We start from the raw sequence: 27005 nt of genomic DNA on the forward strand, positions 1-27005 counted from the left end.
TAAGATATCTTTAATGTGAAATTATTCAGATTACTTCTGCAGAGATTGTGCATATTGACTGATATTGATGGATTGTATTGACAGAATGAGTGGCCTTTTATGGTTGAAATATGAATTGGGCAGTTTTGTCATAATTGGTTCATATGTTTTGTTTCAACACTTACTGGAAAAATGTGCAAAACTGTACATTTGAAATGTGTACTACCAAGTGGTGCTGTATTATACAAGGGATATAATTAAATTATTGTGTATTAAAGTTTAATTATACAATTAGGAAGGTGAATCAAAGAACTTTTGCATGCTCCTAAACATGTTCACAAGGGACCTATCCTTTGAAAACAGCCCAAAGGTAATCTTAATCCAATACTGGCCGGATGTATTTTCTTTGAATGTGGGTTTCAGTGAATGTGAGTTTCAAAGGCCGAGAAGTTTTAATGCTAAGTCTGTTTTCATTATGAAACTATATTGCTTTGTTTAGCTTTAGCAAATGTCTGTCAGTGTTTGTGCTGTAAAATATGAAGTACAAGTTTTAAATCAAATCCAAATATCTGTAATCATTGTAGAAGTAAAGCAGAAAGCAGTATGCATGCTGAGAATTTTGAACAGTGTTTATGGCAAATGGGGAGAAATAGCCAAGTAATGGGAACACTGAAATGGCTGTGTGGTGGTGGGGGGGGGGGTGCTGATTGCATGGGGGAGGGGGCAAATGTAACGTATGTGTACCACCACCTATAGGGATCCGACAAAATATTTCCTTTATAAACGGGGTTCTCCAGCTTGCAAAGTTTCAGAACCACTGCTCTAGTCCCATTAATGAGATTTCTCATACGCCTACAACAATGGCATCTAGCATCACAATGGTCTGTTCTAAGCCATCCAGTGAACTATCCCATATTAATCACCAGTCATTGCAAAAAAGACCTATCCTGGTGGATAGAATCCAAGGAAATTATATTAGGCCGTCATTTGTTCCTCCTCAACCCAAAACTGTAGTGATCATGGATGCCTCCCAGATGGGGTTGGGGGGCATTAACTGGGAAGAACAGTCCAAGGCACTTGGTCCCCAGTAGAGGCCAATCTGCATATCAGTGTACTGGAGTTGAGGGTATGGATTCCAGGTGTTTCCATATCTAGATGCAAGCCTTTCAGTATGTCCTCCCTCTGGGGACCATTGTGATCCAATCGGACAACATGTCTGTAGTCTGGTACATCAAAAAATGAGGAGGAACCATTCCTACCCCCATCTGTCAAGAAGCCCTGATATTGTGGCAGTGGGTTATTTCCTCATACTATCTGATAGCAATGCACATCCTGGGCAGTTCAAACGTGATAGCAGACAAACTGATTAGATACATTCTACTGCCTCATGAGTGGTCTCAATCCTGAGATAGTAAAGAGGATTTTTTGTCACTGGGGCCAGCCTTGCTGCGACCGTTCTGCATCACCCCAAAACAGCAAGTGCAGAAGCTACTTTGCCCTGATCCCCCCTCGGTGGGAAACACCGAAGGGCCCTCTTCTCCTTGATTGGCCCTCGGGTCTCCTCTATGCCTTCCCCCCTTCCCTCTAATCCCACTTGTCACTCATCCTTTTCTAACATAGAAGACAAACAGGCAGGGTAGTTCATTTAGATGCTTTATTACATAGAAACACATCAGGATGGATAGCAGCATCAGTAAATATAAACTAGCTGATTAACAGACAGACCTTACAGACATACATGCTTACATCTCAGCAGCTTACTATAAAATGGCAGTCAGGCTCGCATGTGCTCAGTATTTATACACTTATGCAAGCCCTCATATAGCTTCTTAAAGATATAATTACACACATTGATCTACATCCATCCTCCCTTGTAAAAAGATTGCCCTTAATTGAAAATAACGTTGGAGTTAGACATGCATTACTATAGACATTAGAAACAAACACAGTGTTCATGTCTAAGTTGCTGTGTATCTATAACATGGTCTGAAGATGCAACCCAATCTCATAACATAACAGTGTGGACTGGGTTGAGCAACAGGGACAGTCTTTGGTGAACAATTTGTATCAGGAACTTCTGGATTCATCACAGGAACGGGAATATTCTCTGGAACTTCCTCTGGAATTGGAAGGACAACTCACTGTGAGATGGAGTCTTTTTCACAGGCTTTGTGCTGTGGTATAGGCTCTGACACCGGCATCAAATGTTTACGATTCTGCCTAAACTCTACTCCTTGTGATTCCACAATGTACGGTGATTCCACAATGTACGGTCTCTGATCTGAGCAAATATACTTTGTGACTCCAATCTGATCATAACGTTCGGATGTTTGCATCCTTACCACTTCTCCTCATAATGGATTGAGCGGTTTGCTGATCTTATTGTAGTAGGACTTCTGGGTTAAACACTTCAATAGATTTTTTTTTTCACTGACTTGTTGTTCTTGACACATGGAACCAACAATTGACTACTGCTTGGTAATGTTCTGGTTTGTCTCGACAGAAGTCTGTGGGTAGGGGAACCATGATGTTTATCACAAGGAATATTTCTGAGATACAAGAGATTCAGGAAAACATCACTGTTGTCTCGTTTTAACTTCTCTAGTAACTGTTTTGCACTTTGAACTGCACGTTCTGCCAAACCATTTGACTGGGGATACTCTGGGCTATTCGAGACATGAGTAAAGTCCCACTCTTTGGAATGTCCTTTGAACTTTTGGCTTGTAAATTGTGTGCAATTTTCAGAAATAACTTTGTGCGGACTACCATGGACTGCAGAATGATGCTTCATCTTAGTAATGACAGTATTGGATGCTAAATTAGGAAGTAGCTCAGTCTCGAACCAATTTGAATAAGAGTCTACTAACACCAAATAATGATCATTCCATTCGAAGCTGTTGGTAGCTACTGTCAACCAAGGTAGTTCAGGAATCTGGTTTAACTGAAGTGGTTCTTTCTTTTGATGTGACTTAGTACTATTACACACAGAACAAGATGATAGCGCACTCTCAATATCTTGTGATATAGAAGGCCAAAATATTAGACCTCTCGTCCTTCTCCTGGTAGAGTCTGCTCCTGGGTGACCACGATGCAAGATAATAATGTATTCTTGTTGCAAGGACTTTTGAACAATTACTTTTGGACCTTTCGTAATGATAGCGTTGTCAGACAAAATCTCATCTCTGTGTGGAAAATAAGGTTGCACTTCTTGAGGTAAACTAGATTGCTTAGATGGCCATCCTTGTTAAATAGTGGTTGAGCCTCTTTAAAACTGGATCTGTGGCTTTGTGATCTCTCAGTTCAAGACGTGGAAGAAAAAAATTCTGCCTTCCACAACCTCAAAATCAAGGTTCTCATTCTCATACTGCTCAGTGATGTTTCTGGGCGTTCTGGACAATCTATAAGGAAGATAAAGAAGTTTGCCTTTCTTGTAGACAAGAGCGAAATTATACTTTTGCAATCTCAACATCATATGTTGTAATCTGGATAGAGCTGCATGCATAGGCTTTCTAAAAATAGTGACTAGAGGTTGGTGGTCTGTTTCGATCTGGATAGGTCTACTATAAACATAATCAGGGAACTTAGAGTTTTTGGCAGTTGTGTTTGCATGTTCATTCTCAATCTGAGTATACTGCATTTCAGTTTGGGTTCACGATGAATAGGCAACAGGTTGACCCTCTTGTAGAATGACTGCACCTAAACCAAATCTTCAAGCATCACATGAGAGTAACTGGTTTGTTGGACATCATAGTGTCTGAGAGTTGGTGGACTGGTAGTTCTCTGTTTCAGGGCATCAAATGCTCTTTGTTGCTGTTCTAACCAAGACCAGGATACATCTTTACTTGTTAGCTTTCTGAGTGGTGATATATTAGTCTAGAATGAATTTGCCAAGATAGTTAACCATGCCAAGAAAGCATTGCAGGGCTTGAACATTATCTGGCGCTGGTGGCATCTCAAGAATGACTGTTTGCTTAGAAGAATCTGGTCGTAAGCCTGAACTGGTAAATAAATAACCAACATAAGTGACTTCTCGTAGCTTAAATTTGCATTTCTATTAATTGAGTTTGATTCACTTGACATGCTCTTTTCAGAACTTTTATGAGATTTCTGTCATACTAAACTTCGCCATTACATCCTACTATGTCTACTAGAATAGCACAAGGATACCCAGAAAAAATTTGCTCCATTGCACGCTGAAACACTTCGCTTGCAGAATTTATTCCCAAATGGCATTCTTGAAAATCTGTACCTGCCAGAGTACCAAAAGTAGTTAGCAATGAGGATTTCTTTTCAAGCACAATTTGCCAAAATGAACTCTCTGCATCTCAGACAGAAAAAACAGTGGCATTTGGCATAAGAGCAGTGACTTCAACTGTGGGCATTGGATGATGAGGTCTTTTTAGAACTTTGTTCATATCTCGTGAATCAATACATATTCTGATGTCATCTGAGCTTTTCTTATGAGCTACCACCATGGAAGATACCCATTCAGTAGGTTTGTCATCTGAGCTTTTCTTATGAGCTACCACCATGGAAGATACCCATTCAGTAGGTTTGTCTGCTGGACAAATCACACCTTGTTGCACCATTTTATCTAGCTCGGATTTGGCTCATTTCTGCGTAGCTATTGGAACTTTCCAGGCTGGCCTGATAACTGGAGTGACATCTGGGTCTGACTTCATGAAGTACACAACTGGAAACTTGCCTAGTTTGTCTTTGAAAAGATCCGCATAGGTAAAAAAAAAAACTATGTTAGGAGAAATTAGAGTAGTGGTCTTTCAAGCTAACATGATGGACTTCCTTATTAAATGAAATCAGTCCCATTTTCAAAGTGTCTCTGAGCCCTAATAATGAATGGGCTTACCTCTTGACCACATAAAATAAGTTGTAACTTTTTCCAGCAGAGTAACATGAAAGAACTACTGAGCCTTCAGCTTAGATTTTTTCACCACCATAAACAACAAGCTTCGCACAATTTGCCAAATCAAGCCTTTCACCACCACATACTCTAGCAAATGTTTCTTCAGACATAACATTGCACTTGGAACCTATGTCATCTTTGAGCTCTATGAGTTTTCCATTTATCCGAACAGTACAAAGTACTTCATTCTTTGCTCTTAAATCTGCTGCATTGACTGTTTCATGAAGCACTGACACACCATCAGCATAACAAGTAGGGTTGCAGCTTTCTAATTGATCGATTTGTTTCTTTGAATGTTCCCTTTTAATAAAAGAATGTCTGCCCTTTGATTTACAAAACGTTTTGAAATGATTCCACTTACTGCAACTGTGGCATTGCTGACCAAAAGCTAACCATTTTTTCCCTTTTAGATTCATGATTTCCACCACAGTTACAACAGTTGGCAATGAAGCTAGGTTGGGGCCCATGCTTTGAGTTTGCTGACTCACTCTTCTGCTTCACTGAGACTGTGTGAACTCTGGAACATGGGGGGTTATCTGTGAGTGTTGCACAGGCTACAGTTACAGCCATGTGCTTGGGCCTGATTCTTTTAGCCATGTGCTGCTTACTATCAACATGAGCTCTAGAAGGTACTGGAAGCATGCATCTCTCATTTGTAAGTATATTTGTGTGCTTTTCTGTGAGCTCATATGTCGGACAAATCTCAGTGGCCTTATTCAAAGTTAAATCACTGTCACGAAGTAAAATCTTTCTCACAGCATCATCTTTAATACCACACACAAGTCTGTCTTTTATCAACTCAGCCCTTAAATCACCGAATCTGCACGTTTTAGCCTTATTTCTCAAGTCTGTTATATATGCTGCCAAAGTTTCACCAGGCTTTTGATCCCTTGTGTAAAATAAGTGCCTTTCCATTGTAATGTTTGTCTGGGGGGTTACACATTTCACTAAATTTACATTTTAAGCACTCTGGGTCCTTCCTTGACTCAGCAGGTACAACAATATGACTGTTTTTCCCCTCTCCTGCAAAGATAGCAGATGCATACCCAAATGAACATTCCCTTTCAGTGGCTTTTCCCCTCTCCTGCAAAGATAGCAGATGAATACCCAAATTAATATTCCCTTTCAGTGGCTTCTGACCCAGCTAAATTAAATAGAATAAATGCCTTTGTATGGTCATCTTCATCAGAAAATGCAGCCTGTAAGAAAATGTCATACTCTTGCTCAAAGACTCTCCAGTTCTCTGCAATATTATTGTCAAACATAAGTGCACTGGGTTTTCGAAATCCTTCTGCCATGCCATCAAAGTGTGCACAAGCACACTGAAAATATGGCCCTTGTAGTTATGTTTGAACAAGCTTGCTATATGTGCTTGTAATAACATTCAAATGCACAATAAACTCTTTGAAATTCTGTACTCTGCAAAATATGCTCTGTAATGGCTATATCTTGCGCAATAACTTAATACTGCACAAACATGCAAACACTTCATACACTTCTGATAACTCTGATTTCTTTAATAAGAATCTGATAACTCGGGTATCTTTTAAGAAAAACGTGCTTAGCGAAATATGCAGTCGTTTCCTTTTATTTTATTCGCTTTATGCAATTCGGTCTTTATTTCAAACATTTTCCGTATTAATTTGAATATGTTTATCTACGTAAAACCTCCACCCCCTCACAACCTTATGTCTTCTCGTCTGTCTAGCCAACTGCTTGTACAGTTCTTCTATCTTCCCTTACTCTTCCCTCTCAGAAATATTGCTTCTACTCTGTGATATTCACATCCTAGTCTTTCCCCATATCTACAATGTATTTACATACAATGTAACTTGAGGCTCATACTACTTCACTATACTAGTATTAAATCTCCAAGTGTACTTTCTCCTAGGCTACTTCCTCCTACACTGTCCTGTTATTACTGATACTTAATCATAATTTTACACTGCACACAGTTTAGAGCCCTGTTAATTGTAAACTGTTCACAATCTGTTTTATATAGGCTATTCTATGCTTGTTTCTTTCATTTTATCACTTCTATATGTATTTTTTTAGAAATGTATGTATCGGAGCTTTTCTCTTCAGGTCTCCACTGAAAATGGGCTTCTGGCTCAGCTGGACTAACCCGGTCAACAAATGTCAAATAAATGTTATCAATATCAGATATTTTGGCATATTTAAATATTGTTTAGAGCATTCTGTATGCTTCATTTTATATTTTACGAATAAGAAATTATTTGAGCAAGTTTTAACATATAAAATTTGTTTCTGACTGTTTTGCGAATTATACATGTAGTAGGGGTGATTCACTCCTATATATTCCTCCAATACCAACCGGGCACCTCTTGGACTTAAGTTGGAGAAACTGAAACTCTTTCTGGCAACAAATCGTTTAAGTCATGCCTTTTCCGCCATCGGGACCTTTTAGATATGCCACTTCTGACAACCATGTCTCTCGTCTTTCTCTAACATAGAAGATGAACAGGCAGGGTAGTTTGTTTAGATGCTTTATTACATAGAAGCACATCGGGATGGATAGCAGCACCATCATAAAATACAAACAAACTGATTAACAGACAGACCTTACAGTCATACATCTCAACATATGCATACATCTCAACAGCTTACTACAAAATGTCAGTCAGGCTTGAATGTGCCAAGTATTTATACACTTGTTCAAGCCCTCGGCTTCTTAAAGATCCATACACACATCGATCTACACCACTTTTTCTCAAGAAAGCAGCCAGGTTGAGAAGCAAAGTGATTCCCATTGCACCCTATTGGCCTCAACAAATTTGTTTCTCCTCCTTGTGGCCTCATCTAATTCACCGTCCATGGATTCTCGACCCAGTTCCAGACCTGCTGTCTCACCTTCAGAGACAGGTGCACCCCAACTTTCAAAATCTCAAGCTGTCTGCTTGGTTCCTCCAATTCCGCTAGTCACCAGTGATAAAGATATACCTACTACAGTGTGGAAAATTCTGCTGAATTCCCGTAGACCATCCACCAGGAAACTCTGCCTTAATAAGTGGAGGAGATTTTCAAACTGGGCTTATGATAATGATCTCAATCCATTTTCTGCTCCTGTAGAAAGAGTTCTAGAATTTCTAGCCATTCTTTTTGATCAAGGGGCCTCCGCCTCTAGAGTTAAAGTCCAATTAGCTATCATTTCTGGTTTTTAATAATGGTTTCGGGGACCTTCCTCTAATTTCTCATAGACTATGTAAAGTATTCCTGAAAGGAACTCTGCACTTGAAGCCTGCATTTAAAGACCCTCTACCGCCATGAGATCCGACCATTGTTCTTCAGTCTTTGGTGCTTTCCACTTTAGATTGCATGTTGCTGCTGGCTGAAAAGTTTCTTTCGTGGAAAACACTTTTTCTCATAGTTATAACTTCAGCAAGACGAATTTCTGAAATGCAGGCCTTATGCTTAAAATCCCTACTTAATTTTCCACAAGGATAGCGTTTTACTCAGAACTAGAACCATCCTTTCTTCCAAATATAGTCCGAGTTCAGCATTATCGAACAATAAACCTCCCTGTTTTTCCCCAGTTTATTCCAACAAAGGCGAGTATTGCCTACATTTGCTGGATGTTCATAGACGATTGTTTATATCTCAACAGAACTAATGAATTTAGAAAATCAGAACAGTTGTTTGTTTCCTTTCCCTGCCCAACGTTGGGGAATTCTGTTTCCAAAGTTACCTCATCAAAATGGCTAAGAGATTTTATTACTTACATATGTAATAAAAAGAGTCTCACGTTACCTGCGCTAGTGAGAGCACATTCCACCAGATCAATGGCCACTTCAGCTGTTTTCCATTCCAGGGCTTCCATGAATGAAATATGCACAGCAGCAACGTGGGCTACTCCACATACCTTTATCACTCTTTGCAGATTGGATTTTGTCCAGAAGAGCTTCATTTGGTTCTATGATTCTGAGGAATATCCTTCCATAGGACCACCCAAGATCTAAAGTAGCTGGGGACTCTGTCCCAAGAGTCCAGAATAGACGAAGATTTACATCATCAGATAAAGCAGATATGTCTTACCATAACGTTTCATCTATGTTGTCGATCTTTATCTATTCTTGGCATCCCAAACTCCTTCCCCGTCTTGTGAATTCCTAGAGGAGTAAACTTATGTTCTGGGTGCATTGTTAGGGTTCACCTTGGACATGGCTTCTTCATATTTGCTCATGGTTCATCTGGCTTTCTGCAAGTCTGCAGACTCAATCTGAGGTAAAGGGGAGAAGGGGCATTGTAGGTAGAGTATTAGTTCAATAGATTTTTGTGCTGGTGTGAGCTGTATAACGGCCAGACCTGTTCGATGATTGGAACCGACACCCAAGAGTCAAGAATAGATTAAGATTGATAACATGGATGGAATGTTATGGTAAGACATAACTTCTTTTTGTCTGCGTCTCCAGCTAAAGCCACTTTCATATGACCAATTGAATTGCATTGTGGTCAGCACAGTTTTTGAATGAATGCTCTCATCAATCATCCAGTCATTTATTTTGATGTACTTGGGTCCAAGATTGCTTTTCCCAAGGCCACCCTATCTTTCCAGATGAACTGGTAAGCCTAGGCAGAGTAAGTGTAGGACAAGCCTGCACTAGAGTCCAAGACCCAGATAAGATGATGCAGATCCTTGTTTGACTGTGTGGGATGTGGAGTCGAAAGTGCAGAACTTCACCCTTGTGGACCTTGAATGGATTGCCAGTGCCGAACTTGGCACATGCCTGGTCTCCCCAAGCTCCACCCTTGGTGCACACTCCTCACCTGAGCCTAACATCTTTGACCATGCTGTTGTAAGTCCTGGTATAATCCAAGTCTTGGAGTTGAGAGAGACTGGGTATCCACCCTGGTTGGCTGCCTGGGGGGGGGGGTTGTGGGGGGCAAGCAAGTGTGAAGATCTTAATTTCTGAGGCAAATCAAGCATGCAAGTCCCTTGATTATGTGACTAATTAAGGAGGTCACGCAGTACATGAATGCTTCTTTGTGCTTCATTCCAGGTGAGGCTTTAGGGGCATTAGTCTCTAGCTTTTTGGTTGTCCCTCCCTGAAATAGCATATCTGAAGTAGTTTACTTCATTTGGTCTTCAACCTGTGAGTATTCGGATCGGATTCAAGATGGCCGCATCACCAGCACCTGATCCGAGCTCCAAGCTCCTCCCCTACCCATAATGCCCTCCATCTCCTTCCTTCCCTCAGATCCCATTTGCCGCTTTACAGACAAGCATCATGGTCTCTGCTCCAGGTATTTTTTCTTGTGGGTAAGTGCTATAGAGTTACTTACTCCAAGTTAGGTGCTCTGTTTTCCCTTTTTTAACTGCCCTAACCTCGCTCGTATCAGTCGGTCAAAAAAAAAAAAGTTTAGAAAGTTAGTGTTTTGTACTGTTTCCCCAGCCTTGGTCTTCTCCCACTGTTATAGTTAGTGTGTGTGTTTGTGTGGGGGCTTCTTTAAACATGGCTGAGACCCCAAACCCAGTCTTTAGAAAATGCATGGAGTGTGGTCATAAGCTCCCCACCCAATGGCCAAACACTGTGCGTTGTATGCTTAGGAGCGGCCCATTTAAACACAGCCTGCTCTATCTGCGTGGGCTTTAACCCAAGAGCTCTCAAGGACAGGAGGGCTAAATTAGTGATGAAAGGTCTCTTGCCTGCAATGGCTGTCCCTGTTAATGCTTCTTCCTCGGTAGCACCTGCAACCATATCCTCCCCTCCCCAGGTCTCTGGGATTCAAACCTCCGACTTGAGGCCTTCAGAGGGGGAGAAAAGACACAAGGACTGGGCTAAAAAGCGGTCCCCTGACTGCTCAGGTCCATTGGGGCCTACCCCCAAGTCCAGGACTCCACCTAGACCCACCTAGACTCAGTACCCCACAGCTCCCCTCACCCAGGTTCTCCCCAGAGCAGACTGAGTCTAGGCCACTATCTAGAGCTTCCCATTACTGGCACTTGCGGCCAGTGTCGGTGGCGTCTTCCTCCCTTTCCACCCGCAGCTTGAGTGAGTCAGAGATGGACAGGATGATGCAAAAGTTCATCCTCACCCAGATCCAGATGAGTCTTGCCTGACCCTTCTTCCTCCGGATCAGGGAGCTCGCAACCTTTTTTCAACCCCATAGCTCCTTCTCCAATCCGACCCTTGGTTTTGGAGTCTGTGGATCAGAGAGTTCTTAGGGTCGGGGGGGTGGTGCCCAACAGTACCTTGTACCTCGATGCCAACCGTTGCCTTGAGTGGGTCGGATCGGACTGGATCGGATCCGAGCTCTCTGAGCCATAGCCTCAGCGTCAGATCCGAGGGGGTGCTGTCTGCTCCGTGTTTGCAGGAGCGCAGTCTCTCCCTTGGTGTGTCTGCTCCAGCTCCCCCTTCATAACCAAGGGGAGCGGCTCCATCACATATTTCCCAGGATGTCAACTCTCCTTTGGCGTTTGATGTGGTGGGAGAGGACCTTCTCAAGTGGGTCAACACCCCTGACCATTTCCTCTTCAGAATCCATCCTGACTCCCTCAGTTCTAGGTACGGCACCGACCTTCCTGTCATCTCAGGGACAGCCCGTGCTTGATTTGCCACAGAGAGCACCCACTAGGGAGCAGCAACAAGTTTGCGAGTCCATCTCAGAGAGTCCCACTGAGGAGGTTCCCCGCAAGTGAACATGTAAAAGGAGGCACTTGGACTCCTCTCCAGAGTCCCTCACTGATGACACTGACTTGGAGGAAGGGCCCCCAGTTCACCCCCGGAAGATGTCTCTCTTGGAGACATCATGGAACTCCTACACCAAATATGGAGGTGGTCCACCCAAAACCAACCTAGGATGAGTCCGTGTTCCTGGAGGCATTCAGCACAGGCCCATCTACCTCCTGGGCCCCCCCCTTCAGATCCACTCATGGACCTTATCACCTTCAGAACATGGAAGGAGCCGGACACCATGGAGCCAATCCCAAAAAGACCAGATAAAGTTCTTAGACTCCCTTCGGACAGAACCAGTTGGAGTAAGGGATCCCCAGTACACGCTATGGTGGTGTCAACTGCCACCAAGGAGGAGCTCACAGAGGAGAGCTCTGCGGTCCATCCTCCTGGCTGTGAGTCACGGATGATGGATCGTTTGGGGAAGCGAGTCTATGCTTCAGCCACCTTCACCATAAGGGCACTGAACTACATGGCTCATGTTATCTGACTGCAGAGTGACTTAGTCAAGGAAGTCTGAGTCACCCCCAGAGACCACGTCAACAGAGGCCAAGGAAATGTTTTCTGAATGCATGGCCACTCTGAAAGCGGTTGCGAATACATCCATGCGCCTCCTTTCTCATGCCATGGAAGGAGCCGCTAGGCCGGCCGGGTCCGGCATTGCCATGAGGCGACACTCCTGGCTCAGGCTATGTCAATTCTCGGAACCTTTCAAGGCGTCCTTTGCGAATGCTCCCTATGATGGCTCTTCCCTGTTTGGGAATCCATACGTGAGACTCTGGTCCAGAGTGAGAAGGATGGGAAGACAGTCTGCCGTCGGGATCCACTTCTCCACCCTTCAAGAGATCCTACTCCAGGAATCAATGAGGGGCAAAAGATGTTCCGGAAATCTTAGTTCTCCCGGGACACTCAGGACTCTTCTTCCCCCAGAGGCAGAGGGGGTTACGACAAACGGCCCAAAGGCAGAGGGGGTCCGAAGAACATCGGGTCTCGGGAACCTTTCTTGGACAGACCTGAGCAGCAACCCTGAGGGATTGCACAACTGCTCATCTCTGGAGGCAGTCGGGGGCCACCTTTCGTTACACCCAACGGAGTGAGAGTTCGTGACAACAGACCGTTGGGTGCTAAAAATCATATCCAGAGGCTATTCCATTCCATTCATTGCACCACCTCCCCAACCAAAACTCCTCCCGGATGTTCCACCCACACAGCGGGAGGAAGCAGCATTAGAGATGAGAAAGCTGCTAAAAAAACGAGTTATCCAGCCCGTTCCCCCAGATCAGTCCGGATTGGGCATCTATTCCAGGTTCTTTTTGGTGCCAAAGAAATCCGGGGATCAAAGACCCATTCTGGATCTATCCATTCTGAACTTGTCAGTAGCCAAGGAAAAATTCCAGATGGTCACGCTTCAGGCCATTCTGCCCTATCTGCAGGCAGAGGACTTGGATGTGCTTGATCGACCTGCACAACGCGTAGTATCATATCAAGATGAACAGGCACTCCCACAGGTTTCTTCACTTCCAGCTGGGGGCCAATCATTATCAGTTCAGGGCTCTACCCTTTGGTCTCATCACAGCTCCCAGGGTTTTCACCAAAGTCATGGTGGTGGTAGCAGCCCACCTGAGGCTTCAGGGAATCCAGGTCTACTCCTACCTGGACGATTGGCTCCTTGCTGCCCCTACCAGGCGTCTACTGTGTCAAGCCATGGATTACCTCCTTCTTGCAAACAGACGAGGTGTCACGATCAACCTCAGCAAATCTTCCCTGGTCCCCGGTCCACAGATTAGACTTCATTGGAGCTCGGCTAGATACTATTTAAATGAGAGTCTATCTCACCCCAGAGAGGATAAACAGTCTGAAACTTCACGTCTCTTATGTTCTTCAATCCTGCAACCCTTCAGCAGGCACAGTTCTTCGGGTACTTGGCTTATGGCAGCTGCCATCAACCTCCTGCCATTCGCCCATCTTCACATGAGAGTTCTCAAGTGGACATTGGCGGTTCAGTGGTCCCTCCTGGTCTTACACTTGTCCATCCGGTACACATATCACAGGCCTGCAGGGAGTCACTCATCTGGTGTATTCGCCCCTCCTCGGATTTGGTAAAAGGGCATCCCTTTCTTCCATCGTTCCCCACAACCACAGTGACCACTGATGCCCCCCAGCTAGGGTGGGGGAACACTACTCTGGAAGGACATTCCAAGGCATTTGGTCCCTGTCCAAGACCAATTTGCATATCAGTGTCCTGGAGATGAGGGGGCTTCTTCTAGCATTGCAGGCCCTTCATGCCCATCTTCCTGTGGAGACTATTGCTATCTAGTCAGACAAGATATCAGTAGTCTGGTATATCAACAAGCAGGGTGGAACCAGATCTTACCCCCTTTGTCAAGAAGCCATGAGAGTGTGGGAATGGGCGGTTTCCACCGGCCGCTTTCTGGTGGCAATGAACATTCCAGGACGGTCCAACATTTTAGCGGACAGGCTCAGAAAGACTATTCTGATGGCTTACGAGTGGTCTCTGAATACTTTAGTAGCAGAGCAGATCTTCCTCAAGTGGGGCTGGCCTTGCTGCAATCTCTTCGCATCGCCTTCCAACACGAAGTGCAGCGAGTTCCTCTAAACCCTCCTCAGGGTGAAGTCTCCAGAGACGCACTGGTTTATGCTTGGCCTCCTAGTCATCTTTATGCTTATCCTCCATTACATCTCATTCCGAAGTTTCTTCAGAAAGCTCATAAGCTGGGGAGCTCAGTAATCCTCATTGCCCCATTCTGGCCTCGCCAGGTCTGGTTCCCCTCTCTTTGGTCTCACCTAATAGTTCCACCATGGATCTTGGATCTGCTTCCGGATCTCATTTCTCTTCCCTCGGGGATTCCTCACCCAGACCTGGACAGTCTGAAGCTTACAGCTTGATTGCTCCAGTTCCACTAATTTATTAGGACTCCCGGTTTGGCTTCTCCAGTTAAAAACATTCTGGGTGGCGGCTAATAAGTCTTCTACCAGAAAGGTATACCACAGCAAATAGAAACACTTCTCTATTTGGGCCTCTCAGTGGACTATAGATCCCTTTACAGCTCCAATCCAGACTGTTCTGGAGTTTCTATCTGGTATTTTTCATCAAGAGGCTAGGTTTTCTATCATTAAAGTCCAACTGGCTGCCATTTTGAACTTCCATGTGGGGGAAAACATGGCTTCCTTAGCGTCATCTAGACTTTGCAAGACCTTCCTTAAAGGAACCTTCATGCTGCAACCACCAGTGAAAGATCCATCTCCTTGGGACCTTACCTTTGTCTTACAAGCTTTAGTCTCTCCACCCTTTGAACCGGTGGTGACTGTAGATTTGCAATTTTTTTCTTGGAAAACTACCTGTTTGGTGGTCATTACTTCAGCCAGGAGGATATCGGAGCTTCAGGCTTTGTCCATCAAAGCTTCATATATGGTGTTTCATAAGAACAGGGTTTCCCTGCACACGAACCCTTCCTTTCTTCCAAAAGTGGCTTCTGAAAATATTATTAACCAAACTATAAATCTTCCAGTTTTCATCCCAAATTTCAAAAACAAGGGCGAATGCAAGTTACACTTATTAGATGTACACAGACAACAGAGATTCTATTTACACCGAACAAAGCCTTTCTGTAAATCAGATCAATTGTTTGTGTCTTCTTCCAAATCATTTTTAGGTAAACCAGCCTTCAAAGCCACCATTGTTAGATGATTTCCCAATGTATTAGCCGGGCATATTATAACAGAGGCATTTCTCCTCGTGGCATGATCAAAGCCCATTCCACTAGATCTATGGCAGCTTCAACTTCTTTCTGGTCTAGAGTGTCGCTGGATGAAATTTGTTCTGCAGCCACTTGGTCCTCATCTCATACCTTCATTTCGCATTACAAATTGGATATAGTGTTCAGGAGTAGGACATCATTTGGCTCCGCAGTGCTGCGAAATATCCTTCCATGAGGGCCGCCCAGATGTTGGTAGCTGGGGACTCTGTCTCACAGGTTGAAGATCAAATGAAGTAAACTACTTCAGATAAAGAAGATATGTACTCACCATAACATTCCATCTGAGTAGTTACACTTCATTTGTCTTCAACCATCCCTCCCTCCTTTCCCCTGACCTTATCACTATGGTTCTATTTGGGCATATAGGAGAGGTACACATTGTGGCTCTCCAAGTGCTACTTGGTTTGACTGTTTTAGTGGTAAGATGATTTGGTCGGGCTTATGTTTCCTGATTCAGTAAACTCGATCTGAGGGAAGGAAGAAGATTGAGGGGTGTTATGGGTAGGGGGAGGAGCTTGGAGCTCAGATCAGATGTTGCTGATGTGGCCATCTCGGATCCAATCCGAATAGCCACAGGTTGAAGACAAATGACGTATAACTACTCAGATGAAACGTTATGGTGAGTACATAGCTTCTTTTTCCTGATGTTAACCCTCAGTCTTGAAGGCACCCCTACTATGTTACTCCATCCAATGAGGGAAGTTTGGTACCCTGTGTCATTCTGTAACAGACTGGAGTGAGACCTTGTCTTTTCACCCTCAAGGATAATGTTTCAGTGATTGCAGTGGTAATCAGTATTCCTTGAGACATTGCTCTTCTCCTAGCAGGCAGGGTGGCATAAAAAAGGACAGGGATGACAAAAAGGTATATTCTTCTGCCACTTTAAGATGTCATATAGATAGTAACCTGGCTTTCAACCAGCTTATGTCTAAGGTAGTAAGAAAATCTTTGTGTCCCTCAGTTTATAATTAAAGGCATGGCATCTAGGTCCAGGGAAGTCATTGTGCCACTGTAATCAGCCCTCATCAGACCATCAATGAGTATAACACCTCCTTCAGTATATACCTGACCAGGCACATACAACAACTGGAGTGTCCACAGAATTCCTCACAAAAAGAATACAAGGTGTAAATACAGTATTCTATGCAGATCGTCTCAAAGCTCTATCTCTGTAGTTGGTCTGTTTCCTACAGACTGCTGAGAGGCAATTTATGCCTGATGTGTAAGGCATCCTTGCATCATGCTCTGATGTACCATTTGCATCTCTGCAAAAAAAAACAGCCTAGAACTACTAGATCTAAGGGTTTAAACTTTGACTTAGTAGGACATATTGGAGGGACAGGTATGAATCTCGGATAGTCCCTACTCTCTGGTATAGGCTTCCCATTCATATGAAAAAGAGTCCTTCCCTAACTGTAATCAAGCGCAACCTGGACCAGTGTATATGAAATTAGGAATACATCCCGGTTCTGATATCTATGTCTCTGATGGGCAGAGGCAGCCATTAAATCATGCTCTAACATACACGCCTTAAAATAACATCTAAGGGACAATAACTCAAGGGATGCATTTAGGTTGCATGGCTAGGCTTATAACCCTGAAACGGCCATGTCTGTGCAACCTTATTTTGCCAGGTGTTTATCCTGGCAAGGACCATAGGTATGCGTGTGTGTTTGTCTGGGTTACATTCTCCCTTCTGGGGAGCAACCTGGACAGTGTTTGTTGGCCTTTCCATTTGAATAAAGTGGACTGTTTAGACAGAGACTTCAGTATTTGCCCCTTACCTTCTGTGATACCATGCAGAGCCTTCTCTTCTCAGAGCATCTTTTCCACTGCTGATTGACTTCCAGCTCTTCCAGGAGGAACAAAAGGGCACACAGACATCCTTGGTGTAGACTAAAGACTACTACATTTGTCTCTGCCCAAGGTCTGTCAGGTTTTGCTTAAATTCTGTCAGTTCACCCCTGTAGCAGCCAGGCTGTCTGGGAGTCGGACCATCCTCTCTTCTTCTGTTCTCTTCAGTGGAGTAAACAAAGGAGCTGGCATCAGACCCAGACTCTCTTGCCCTGTCAGAGAAAAGGAATATGTGGTCATACTCTGATCCCCAGGACCTGGAGACCTCCCCCATAAATTTCTCAAGACATTGATCTTTCCATTATGATTTTGTGTGTATGACTTGTCTTACTGAGGAAGAAGGCCGTCCAAATGCTTACCGCTGGCTGACTGGACTAGAGTGTAACATTTGTCTTTTCTTTAGGGTACTGGGACAAAATTGCCTCACTTAGGATTCACACTGTAGCCATTTTCAATTGTATCCTCCATTGCAGGTTCTACAAGGGTCAGCTTTTAGAGAGATTTCCTTCTGGGCTGCCCATCTAGAAAGGCAGCTGACCCTCCCATTTGGGGGTCATCCTGTTGCTGGCATTCCACATTGGAATGAGAACAGTTTTGGTGCTGTGAGGCTGACCAGCCTATGCTTCTCAGTTACTCATTTTTCTGTGTGGGCTTTTTACCTGTAATGCTGTTAGAAGCAGTTTCCCTGAAGCTACTTCTCCTTCTTCTTTGGGCCCTATTGTTGGTGCTAGATTGGCCCACAGTTTCTTTGGGGTCCATTGGACCTGCTTGACTGTTCATTCTTCATGACTCTCATCCTTTTTTGGAGAGAGTTTTATAGCCCACTGGCTTCACAGGAGACTAAAGGAGAATGTGGATTGCTGTTACTGCATGGTGGTTACTTGGACCCACCTTCTTTCAGGGTCATGTCATGGTCTCCTCATCCATTTGTACTGTTTCAGTTTCTAATTGTTTCGTTGCCAGGACCTTCTTCTCTGTTCACAGCAGCTCAGGTGAGACTGTTCAGGAGTAGTCAAGAGCTGCTGGATAGCCTTCAGTTTGGGTACAGCTACGAAGAGCTCTCTCTCAGGACAGAAGGATACCTAATACCTCCTCATCCAACTAACTGCAGAAGCCCAGTATGTTCAGGATGTCTGTCACTGAGTTTGGTCTCCATTCAAAGGTTGGTGCAGGGTCCCAACCCTAGTCCCTGTGGGAGAGCAAATGGAAGTTCATTTCCTGCTACTTATGCAGTTCCCCAGTGAAAGTTATTTTGTTTTCTTTATCCTGGGCTTTCTCCTTTGGGACTTTTGAATTTTTTGTTTAAAATGCACCTCTCTCTTCTCTCGAGTCTCTTAGCCCTGTGATTTAGTTCATCCAGGTGTACTCTCAGTTCCTATTTGCCCCACCTCTTTAGGTGTCCTGTCTGTCCACAACATGCTAAGGTTAGTTGGTGCACTCTTCTCTTAAATGAAGGGAGTTTTCTTTTCTTTTAAAAGTTCCTATTTATCCTGGTTCCTTATATGGAAGTTTAAACTGGGGAGTGTGTGCTGGTACCATTCCCTGCCATGGGTGTTTTTTTTAGGTGGGTGAGGTCCTACCCCATGCCATCTGGTCCATATAGAGTTCTGTACATATTCTAGTTCCCTGTGATTGGGGTGAGGAATATTAAACCCACTGCCTTTTTTAGTGAAGGAAATGGGATTATTTGTCCTAGTGGACATCTCACTCGTTTGTCTGAAATACAGAGTGGTCTGATTCTTTTTGGAGAGAGTTATTAGGGCTGCCTTTGATAGGGTTGATTGATGCAGCCACTTGGATCTGCAGCACTCCCTTCCCTGGAATCCTACTTGAGTTTGGTGTTAAGTGCCAGGTGTTACCTAGTATTCTGCCTCCTTGCAGGTCCTAATGTGATGCCATGAATCCTCCTTACCCATAGTGTCTTACTGCTTGAGATTCACCCCAACCATTGGATCCTTTAGGGAGAGGTCATCAGTGTCTGATAATAACAGGTGCATTTGTTCATGTAAGTAAGTGGTCGAGTTATCTAAGCATGACTGCTAGATTACTCATAAATTGGGCAGTGTATACTTGTGTATCACTTGTCAGTAATGAAGGTGCAAATAGTCATTGTTCATGAGTTACAGGTGACTACTTTTTAGTGGCAAAGGAGTGGCCTGAAAGCATTATTTTATAGCATGCATCATTCCCTGACTTTGTAGAAAAAGTTGACAGATACTGACTTGTGTGGAAAAGGCACCCAACCATTTGACCCCTTAATGAGAATCCTCTTTGAATACCTGCTATGTTAGTGGGCAAGCACTGTCATATATTCACATCTTTTTTCTGATTTGAAGGGGAAGAAGTTGCCAAATATACACTGGTGGAGAGAATACACTAAACATTGGCCTATCAGGGAGGGGTATTGGTAGATCAACTAGTTTAGCAAGAATGTATTGTGATGAGTACCTCACAATGTACTGAACATCACTGGTTTAGTTTGTCCACACTTTCTCACTCTTTAGTCATGGCACATTTACAGTCCGTCAGGGAAATGGGGGGTTTCTACAAACTATGTTTAAGAATCTTTATTTAACATTTACTTATTGGCTGCTTTTGTGTGTTCATGCATTTAGTGATTAAATATGATACCTTGATTTGGTTTAGTACCATTACTTCTGACATAAACCTTGTAAATCTAGGGAGTCTTGTTATTGTGGTGCTGACATTGTATAGTTTTCTGTGTAGTCAAGGCCTAAACGTTGATTGTTTTTTATGTAGCATAACATATTTAAATTTTGATAGCAATGTTTAGAACCTTGATACATGGCTAAAACTGCATGTCACAAATTCCTATACTCATTTCCTTAGTTTGTAACTAAAGTGGCTGAAAATGTATTGATGTAAATTAATTTTAACAGTTCAGAATTTAAACTATATAAACAATAGATTTCCTAATGAAAATAATGTGACTTTTCTTTTGTGCAGGAGAATTGTGAATGACACATACAGGACAGATCTCTGCCTTTTGTACCCTCCGTTCATGATAGCACTAGGTGAGTGATTTGTGAGTTGTCTCTGTTTTTCAGTACAGACATTCACATGCTGACATGCTTAATAAGAGATTCAGAGGCAAATGTAAAATCCGAAGTCATGCAAGAAAACTAGATCACTTCTACTGAAGACTATAAGTGTTGCAGCAGTTTGTGTTAGTAATGGAAGAATTTTTTTTTCACCTTACTATTAGTATTGGAATGTCTACATAATGGTATCAAGTTGCAGGACAAAAACTAGCCATGATTGTTTTATGTGCAGCAAATATAAGCACCTACTTCCTTTTTCTTGCTCTCAAGAAAACTGAAAAAATCTATTATCTGAAATCCCGATGTCATCTTTGCAATAATTGTTTTATAGGTTATATGCAAATTTTGCGTATTTGAAAGGACTGACATATTTATTAAGACTGTACTTTTTTTTATTGGGAGACATGCATTGTACATGAAGGTGTATTTTGCTGGCCATATCATTGTTCTACTGAGAAATCCTTTAAGGCCCAGCATTGATTTATCTTCAGTGAGGGGTTAATTGAGAAAATTAAGTTCCACCTTTAACAGAGTAACAACAGCTTTGTAAGTATGACTACCAGTTTCTTTGTCTTCTGAAGCCTGTTGTGTAGTGTCATGAGAAAGTACTTGAGAAGGCAGAAATCCAGCAAGAAGACTTGGGATCCTCAGCACTGACTTAGGTCTTTGCTGCACGTTTGGTGGGATCGATGTGATAGATGGTAGGGTTTTCTAGTATTATCAACTTCTTCATCCTAGACATCTACCACTATATTTTTTAGATATGGGTATTCAATTTATCCATCCAGTCACATTCAGCCTTCCCAAAATGGAATCTGCCCTCCAGCGCACACAGTATTCTGGAACAGCAAGCTTATTTTCAGAGTGGCATTCCATGTCAGTTAATGTTACCACTCTAGAGTATGAATTTGCCTCTGACGCATTCGTTGTTCGGCCTTTAATTAGTCCATATTCCAAATCAGTTTTTCATTTTGGTTTAGATGTTATCTTAAGGGAGCTACTTTCTCTGAACAGCCTTCTTTCCCATTTTGTGTAATATGGCTTGGTTATAATATTGTAGAATGTTCCTCTATCTGACAAGCCTAAATATATTTATTTTCATCTTGGAAAGAATTTTAATCTTTCTGGCATTTTCATAAGTAAAAATTATTAATGCAGAAAACTGTAAAGTAGGAATTTAATTATTTTTTTTGAGTTTTAGACACAAGTAAATAATTATTCTGATGCCCCTTACATTGCTATATTTGTTATAGATTGCCTCCAGCTGTAAAATAAAATGAAACTTTCTCCAGCTTTAATTAAGTCCATTAATCCAATGGTAACAGGTAGTTCAATCATGAAAAGCAAACCTTTTTTATTTATTTTTTTAATTTATTTACTTATTTCACGTTTGTTAACCAGGTTATAGTTTCATAGTATAGTACTAGGCTATCTGCCCTGGGGCATTTGTAAGCCTAGCCATAGTGATGTGGCTTTTGCCACCCCATGAAATGGTACAAAAATGTACAGAATAAATCTAGAATACTGTGCCTCTGTCTAGTAGCCACACAATGAAGGTCCCCTTATATAATAGAATTAGTTTACTGTGCCCCTGTCTAGCAGTGACACAGATGTGACCCCTGGGGTAAACTTACGATCTCCCATCCACTCATCAAGATTTCTCTTGAAGAGAGTCAGTGAGGGGCTCTGCCTAATATGAACTGGGATCCTGTTCCAAAGCATGGGAAGCCTCTGGGTTATGAATCTATCCCTCCAGCATGTCCTATTCATACTTGTGCCGAGGTTTAAGTCTTTAGCTCTCGTGGTCCTGATGGATTTGGATTTTTTGAGGTGGAGCATGTCCATCAGATCCTGATTGGACATAGCCTTGTACGTCAGGCAGAGATCACCTCTGAGCAGGCGGTATGCTACTGAATAGAGCTGAAGTTTCTTTAGTCTGGCAGAATAAGACATATGTTGGAGACCCTTGATCCTTTTGGTGAGGTACTTTTGTGGTCTCTCCAGCTGTTGCAAATGCCGGGTGAGGTACATACCAAATGGGGCATTGTACTCAATCATGGGTCTGATGAGGGAGGAATATAGGGGTACAATGACTTCCTTGGATCTGGATGTGAATCCCTTCATGATAAGGTGTGCAAGGTAGAATGTTTTTCTAACCACTTTGGCAACGTGGGTGTCAAATGAGAGGTCGCTGTCTACTTGGGTCCCTAGGTCTCTGATTACTTTTTCCGTACTCAGTGGGTTGCTGTCTATGTGATAATTTGTGGGTACTTTGTTTTTTCCAAAAGGGATGACTTTACATTTTTTGGCATTTAGTTTAAGGCCGTGACTACGGCACCAGTTGTCCGTTTCAGTGAGGCCTTTTTGTAGGATGTGTGTGTCTGCTGGTGTATCGACTATGGCGCCTAGTTTGCAGTCATCTGCGAACTTTGTCAGCCACAGCCCTCCCATGTTTGCTTTAACATCTGAGAAATAAATGCCGAACAAGAGGGGTCCCAGGACAGATCCCTGTGGGACACCACTTATGACTGGCTTTGAGTCTGACATTGCTCCAGCGATTTTAACTTTATGGGTTCTGTCCTTTAGCCAGTTTGCAACCCATCTAGTGACATAAGGGTTTACTTTTAAGCTGTTTAGCTTATCTATGATGCCTGAGTGGGGTATTGTGTCGAAGGCCTTAGCCAAGTCCAGGTATGCTGTATGCTTTGCCCTCATCAATGGCTCTAGTGACTGTTTCGAAAAAGTCAACCAGGTTTAAAAGGCAGGATCTGCCCTTTACAAAGCCGAACTGGGTGGGGTCAAGTGTCTGTAGGTCCCCTATGTCTCTCTTTATGAGTTCCATAATGATTCTTTCCATAGCTTTGCAGACCAGGCTAGTTAAGCTTATGGGGCGGTAGTTTCCAGGGTCTGTAGAGGCACCCCCCTTGTGGAGTGGGACCACTGTTGCTGTACGCCAGTGTTCAGGTACATATCCCGAAGTAAGGCTAAGGTTAAATAGCATTTTTATGTGTGGGTTTAGCTCCTCTTGGAGTTCACGTAACACGCACCCCGGGATACCGTAAGGTCCCATTGATGCTGTGTTTTTTGCTTTGTTTAGGCGGTTCTCACTTGGACATCTGAGATGACAGGAGATTACATTCAGCTGGGATAAGTATTTCTTCTTTTGGGGGTGAAGGAGGGGAGAAATTTGCACTGAACCTGTCAGCCAGAATGTTAGCAATATCTGTGGGTTCAGTGTTTTTTGTTGTTGTGAACCAACTCTGAGCATATCTGAGGGTTTCCGCCCAGGTTTCTAACATAGCTGAAGAAGGCTTTGTGGTTATCTTTAGTGTCCTTAGCGATTTTTCTCTCAAAGTATGCCTTGGATGTTTTTATGAAAGAACGTAGTTTTCTGCTAATGTTGATCAGAGATGTCTTCCCTTCATGGGATTTCGCTCTGACGTGCAGTAGCTTCCTTCTTTTGTTATACAATTTGTTTATGGCTGAGGTCCACCAGACAGGACTCTTACATTTGGTGGAGAGGGACTTGGATTTGTTTGGGATTGCATGATCCATGCATTCTTGGAGATGTCCATAGAAAGCATTTGTGAAGGATTCGGCATTGTGGGATGTGGTATCCACTGGCACAGTGGGCTTAAAGGATACCATCTCAGTCTTAAGAAGAGTGAAGTCTGCTTTTGAGAATTTTTTCACTGTGGTCTTTTGTGCTGGGGGTGGAGGTGGGATATGTATATCCAGGGTGATTAGTTTGTGGTCAGATCTCACTAGTGAGGGGTATACTTCGAGTGGAGCATTTTGTCCCCATGTTTGTGATGATCAGGTCTAGTATATTATCTCCGCTAGTGGGAGAGGTGACTAGTTGTTCCAGTGCATTTGAATTTATGAATTCCAGGAACCTTTGGGCTAGGGTATTAGGGCTAGAATAATGTACCCAATCTATGTTTGGGTAGTTGAAGTCTCCCAGTATGATGGTATTTTGTGATACATTCATATCCTCCAATGTCTTCAGGAAGGCTGAGTGGGGTTCTTGAGATTGGGAGGGTGGTCTGTAACATGCTACCAGTTGTATAGCAGTTTTGCCTATGGTTAGCTGCACCTGTATGGTCTCTGATGCTTCATGTGTTGCTACTAACCTGGAGGTGTGGGTATCCTTTATGAATATGGACACTCCCCCTCCCTTTGTGGTTCGGCCCGGGTTTTGGGGCCGAAAAGCATGATACGAGGTATAGCCTGGTAGCGCTGGGGTGCTCTCAGGAGCCTTGAACCAGGTTTCAGTTACTGCACAGACGTCGATGTTCTCCATGCTGAGGAGTGCATCAAGTGCCTGCATCTTGAGATTTAGACTTCTGGCGTTGAGCAGCATCACCCTTAGTTTTTTCCATTTTTGTTTTCTAAGGAGGTGGGTTTGTCTTTTGAGCCTTGCCTAAAAAAAGGCACTATGGGGGTGGCAAGAGCCTTAGCCAATATCCGGAAGCCCAGTGGTGACAGGTGTAAGCCATCCCTTGCGAAGCAGCGTGGCTTGTCCAACATATCATCCCAGGCAGACAGACATTGGATCCCCTTAGAATGACACCAGTACTTGAGCCAATTGTTAAAGGTGATCATCTTGTCTTTGTATTGTGGCATCATTCTTGGTGAGGGTAAGATGCTGGTCAGGGTCATACCAGCCTGGGCTACATAATCGGAGAGCTCCTCTATGTCTCTTTTCATGTAGTCCAGGGAGGTATGTCTCAGGTCATTCACACCAGCATGGACAATGACGGAGTCATATTTGTACTTGCTTTGGAGTGACCTGAATGCATGTGTTACGTGGCGGATCCTAGCTCCCGATAGACAGCTCACAGTCACCTTCTCCTTGTTCAGCGGGACATCAGTGTGTCTGACTATGGAGTCACCTATTACTAGTGTATCAGGCAAGGTGTTTGACCTTAAGGGCTGCGATTGGTCGACATACTGATTTATTGAAGTATGTGTTGCATGTGTTTTGTTTTGAGGTGGTGGATTTTTGGATGTCTGCTTTGGGAGCCTCTGTTGTTTTGGTAAGTTTTTTATTAGAGCCTCCGAGTATGTCTTTGTGTTTTTATGTGTTTGGTTTGCAGTTGTGGTAGGTCTATGTGGGACTGGTATTGTTGTGTGTGTGGTTGCCATCTCCTCCTGTCTGGTCATGCCAGCCCTGAGTTGAGAGAGTTCAGCCTCCAGTTTGGCTATATAGTTGCATCTCTCACATGTATTTGTGTTTGTTGGGAGGAGGAGAGGGTTGTCTGTGTACATGAGACAATTGTAGCATTGGCTCAAGATACCCAGATTGACCAGCTGAACTGGAGACGACGCCAGTAATCTACCACTCAACATGCTAGAACTGTATAAGGGAGTGCTGTACCTTTAAGGGAAGTGGATATTCACAGGGGTGGTAAGTAGATGTAGTGCTTTACTTAGTACGAGAGTGCTTACTTAGTAGAGAAGTACTGAGAACAAGTGCTAGGCTTATAATATAGTAAGTAGTCTGGTTATACTAAGAGTAGAGCTTCCTTAAGGGAAAATTTGAAGAGCAGACTTGGCAGAGCCAGAAAAAGTTTAACCGGCGCTGCGCTATGCGCACAACCACGCAAAGCCGTGCAAACGCGGATTTTAAACAGTGAACTACAAAAGAGCTAGAAATGGTCCCAAACAGCCAATTACTACAGCTTCTTGTGCTGAGGTCACTTCCCCCAAGGACAGGTAGGCTGCTCAAGACTCCCCACTCCCACTGGTGAGCAAAGAAACTTCCTTCTATCCATGTAAGGTAATGGACAACACAGGAACTACACCACAGCCTAGAATACAGCAATGCCTGTAAACTGGTCTAAACTAGTCGAGGAAGGCAGGAAAACAAGGATTTTTTTTTTGTTTTTTTGGTAGAAACACACAGAAAATGCAGAAACAGTGATAAATTAGTTACACAGGCTAGCACACTTTAGTGGGCAGCCTCCACAGTTAAACAAACAAACAAGCAAACTTTCAATCAAATTCGACTAAAATGTAACTTTAAGTGCAGATTTTAAAATAATGCAGCAATCAGTTAAAAAACAGTTCAGGCTAGTTCAAGGTAAGCTACAGAAGCTATTTCAAGTGAAAAAATAGCAAAGATACTTAATCCAGAAGGTAGTCGCTTTTCTGAGTTCCCTGATGCTAGGACCACTCTGTAAACCCACGTGGAGCTTGTCTGGGCAGTATAGCCAGAAAAAAACGCCCAGAGGCGGATTTTAAACAGTGAACTACAAAAGAGCTAGAAATGGTCCCAAACAACCAATTACTACAGCTTCTTGTGCTGAGGTCAATTCCCCCAAGGACAGGTAGGCTGCTCAAGGCTCCCCACTCCCACTGGTGAGCAAAGAATCTTCCTTCTATCCAAGTAAGGTAATGGACAACACAGGAACTACACCACAGCCCAGAATACAGCAATGCCTGTAAACTGGTCTAAACTAGTCGAGGAAGGCGGGAAAACAAGGATTATTTTTTTGTTTTTTTGGTAGAAACAAATAAATAGCATGGCAAGGCTCGAACCCAGGACCCTGCATAGCATAATCAAAGTGATTCACCACTAGTCCAAATGAGTTTCCGAACAAACCCATTTTCAGTGGAGACCCGAGGGGAAAAGCCCCAGCAAACATAAGTAAAGATAAAGTGACAGTATACAAATGTTAAGTAACAGTCACAATACAAAATAATTGTAAAACAG

General features: G+C 43.2%; 1 protein-coding gene across 1 annotated transcript in view; it reads left to right on the top strand.

Moving 5' to 3' along the window:
• Positions 1 to 27005, top strand: part of CCNC (cyclin C) — a 956952-nt gene that overhangs the window by 706109 nt on the left and 223838 nt on the right. Inside the window, exon 9 of the mRNA XM_044065080.1 lies at positions 20193 to 20260. Within this exon, the coding sequence (XP_043921015.1) occupies positions 20193 to 20260 (68 nt within the window). The remainder of the gene's footprint in view (positions 1 to 20192; positions 20261 to 27005) is intronic.

The sequence above is a fragment of the Protopterus annectens genome, chromosome 1.part0, assembly GCF_019279795.1.
Source record: "Protopterus annectens isolate FY-2018-M chromosome 1.part0, PAN1.0, whole genome shotgun sequence".
Taxonomy (NCBI): domain Eukaryota; kingdom Metazoa; phylum Chordata; order Ceratodontiformes; family Protopteridae; genus Protopterus; species Protopterus annectens.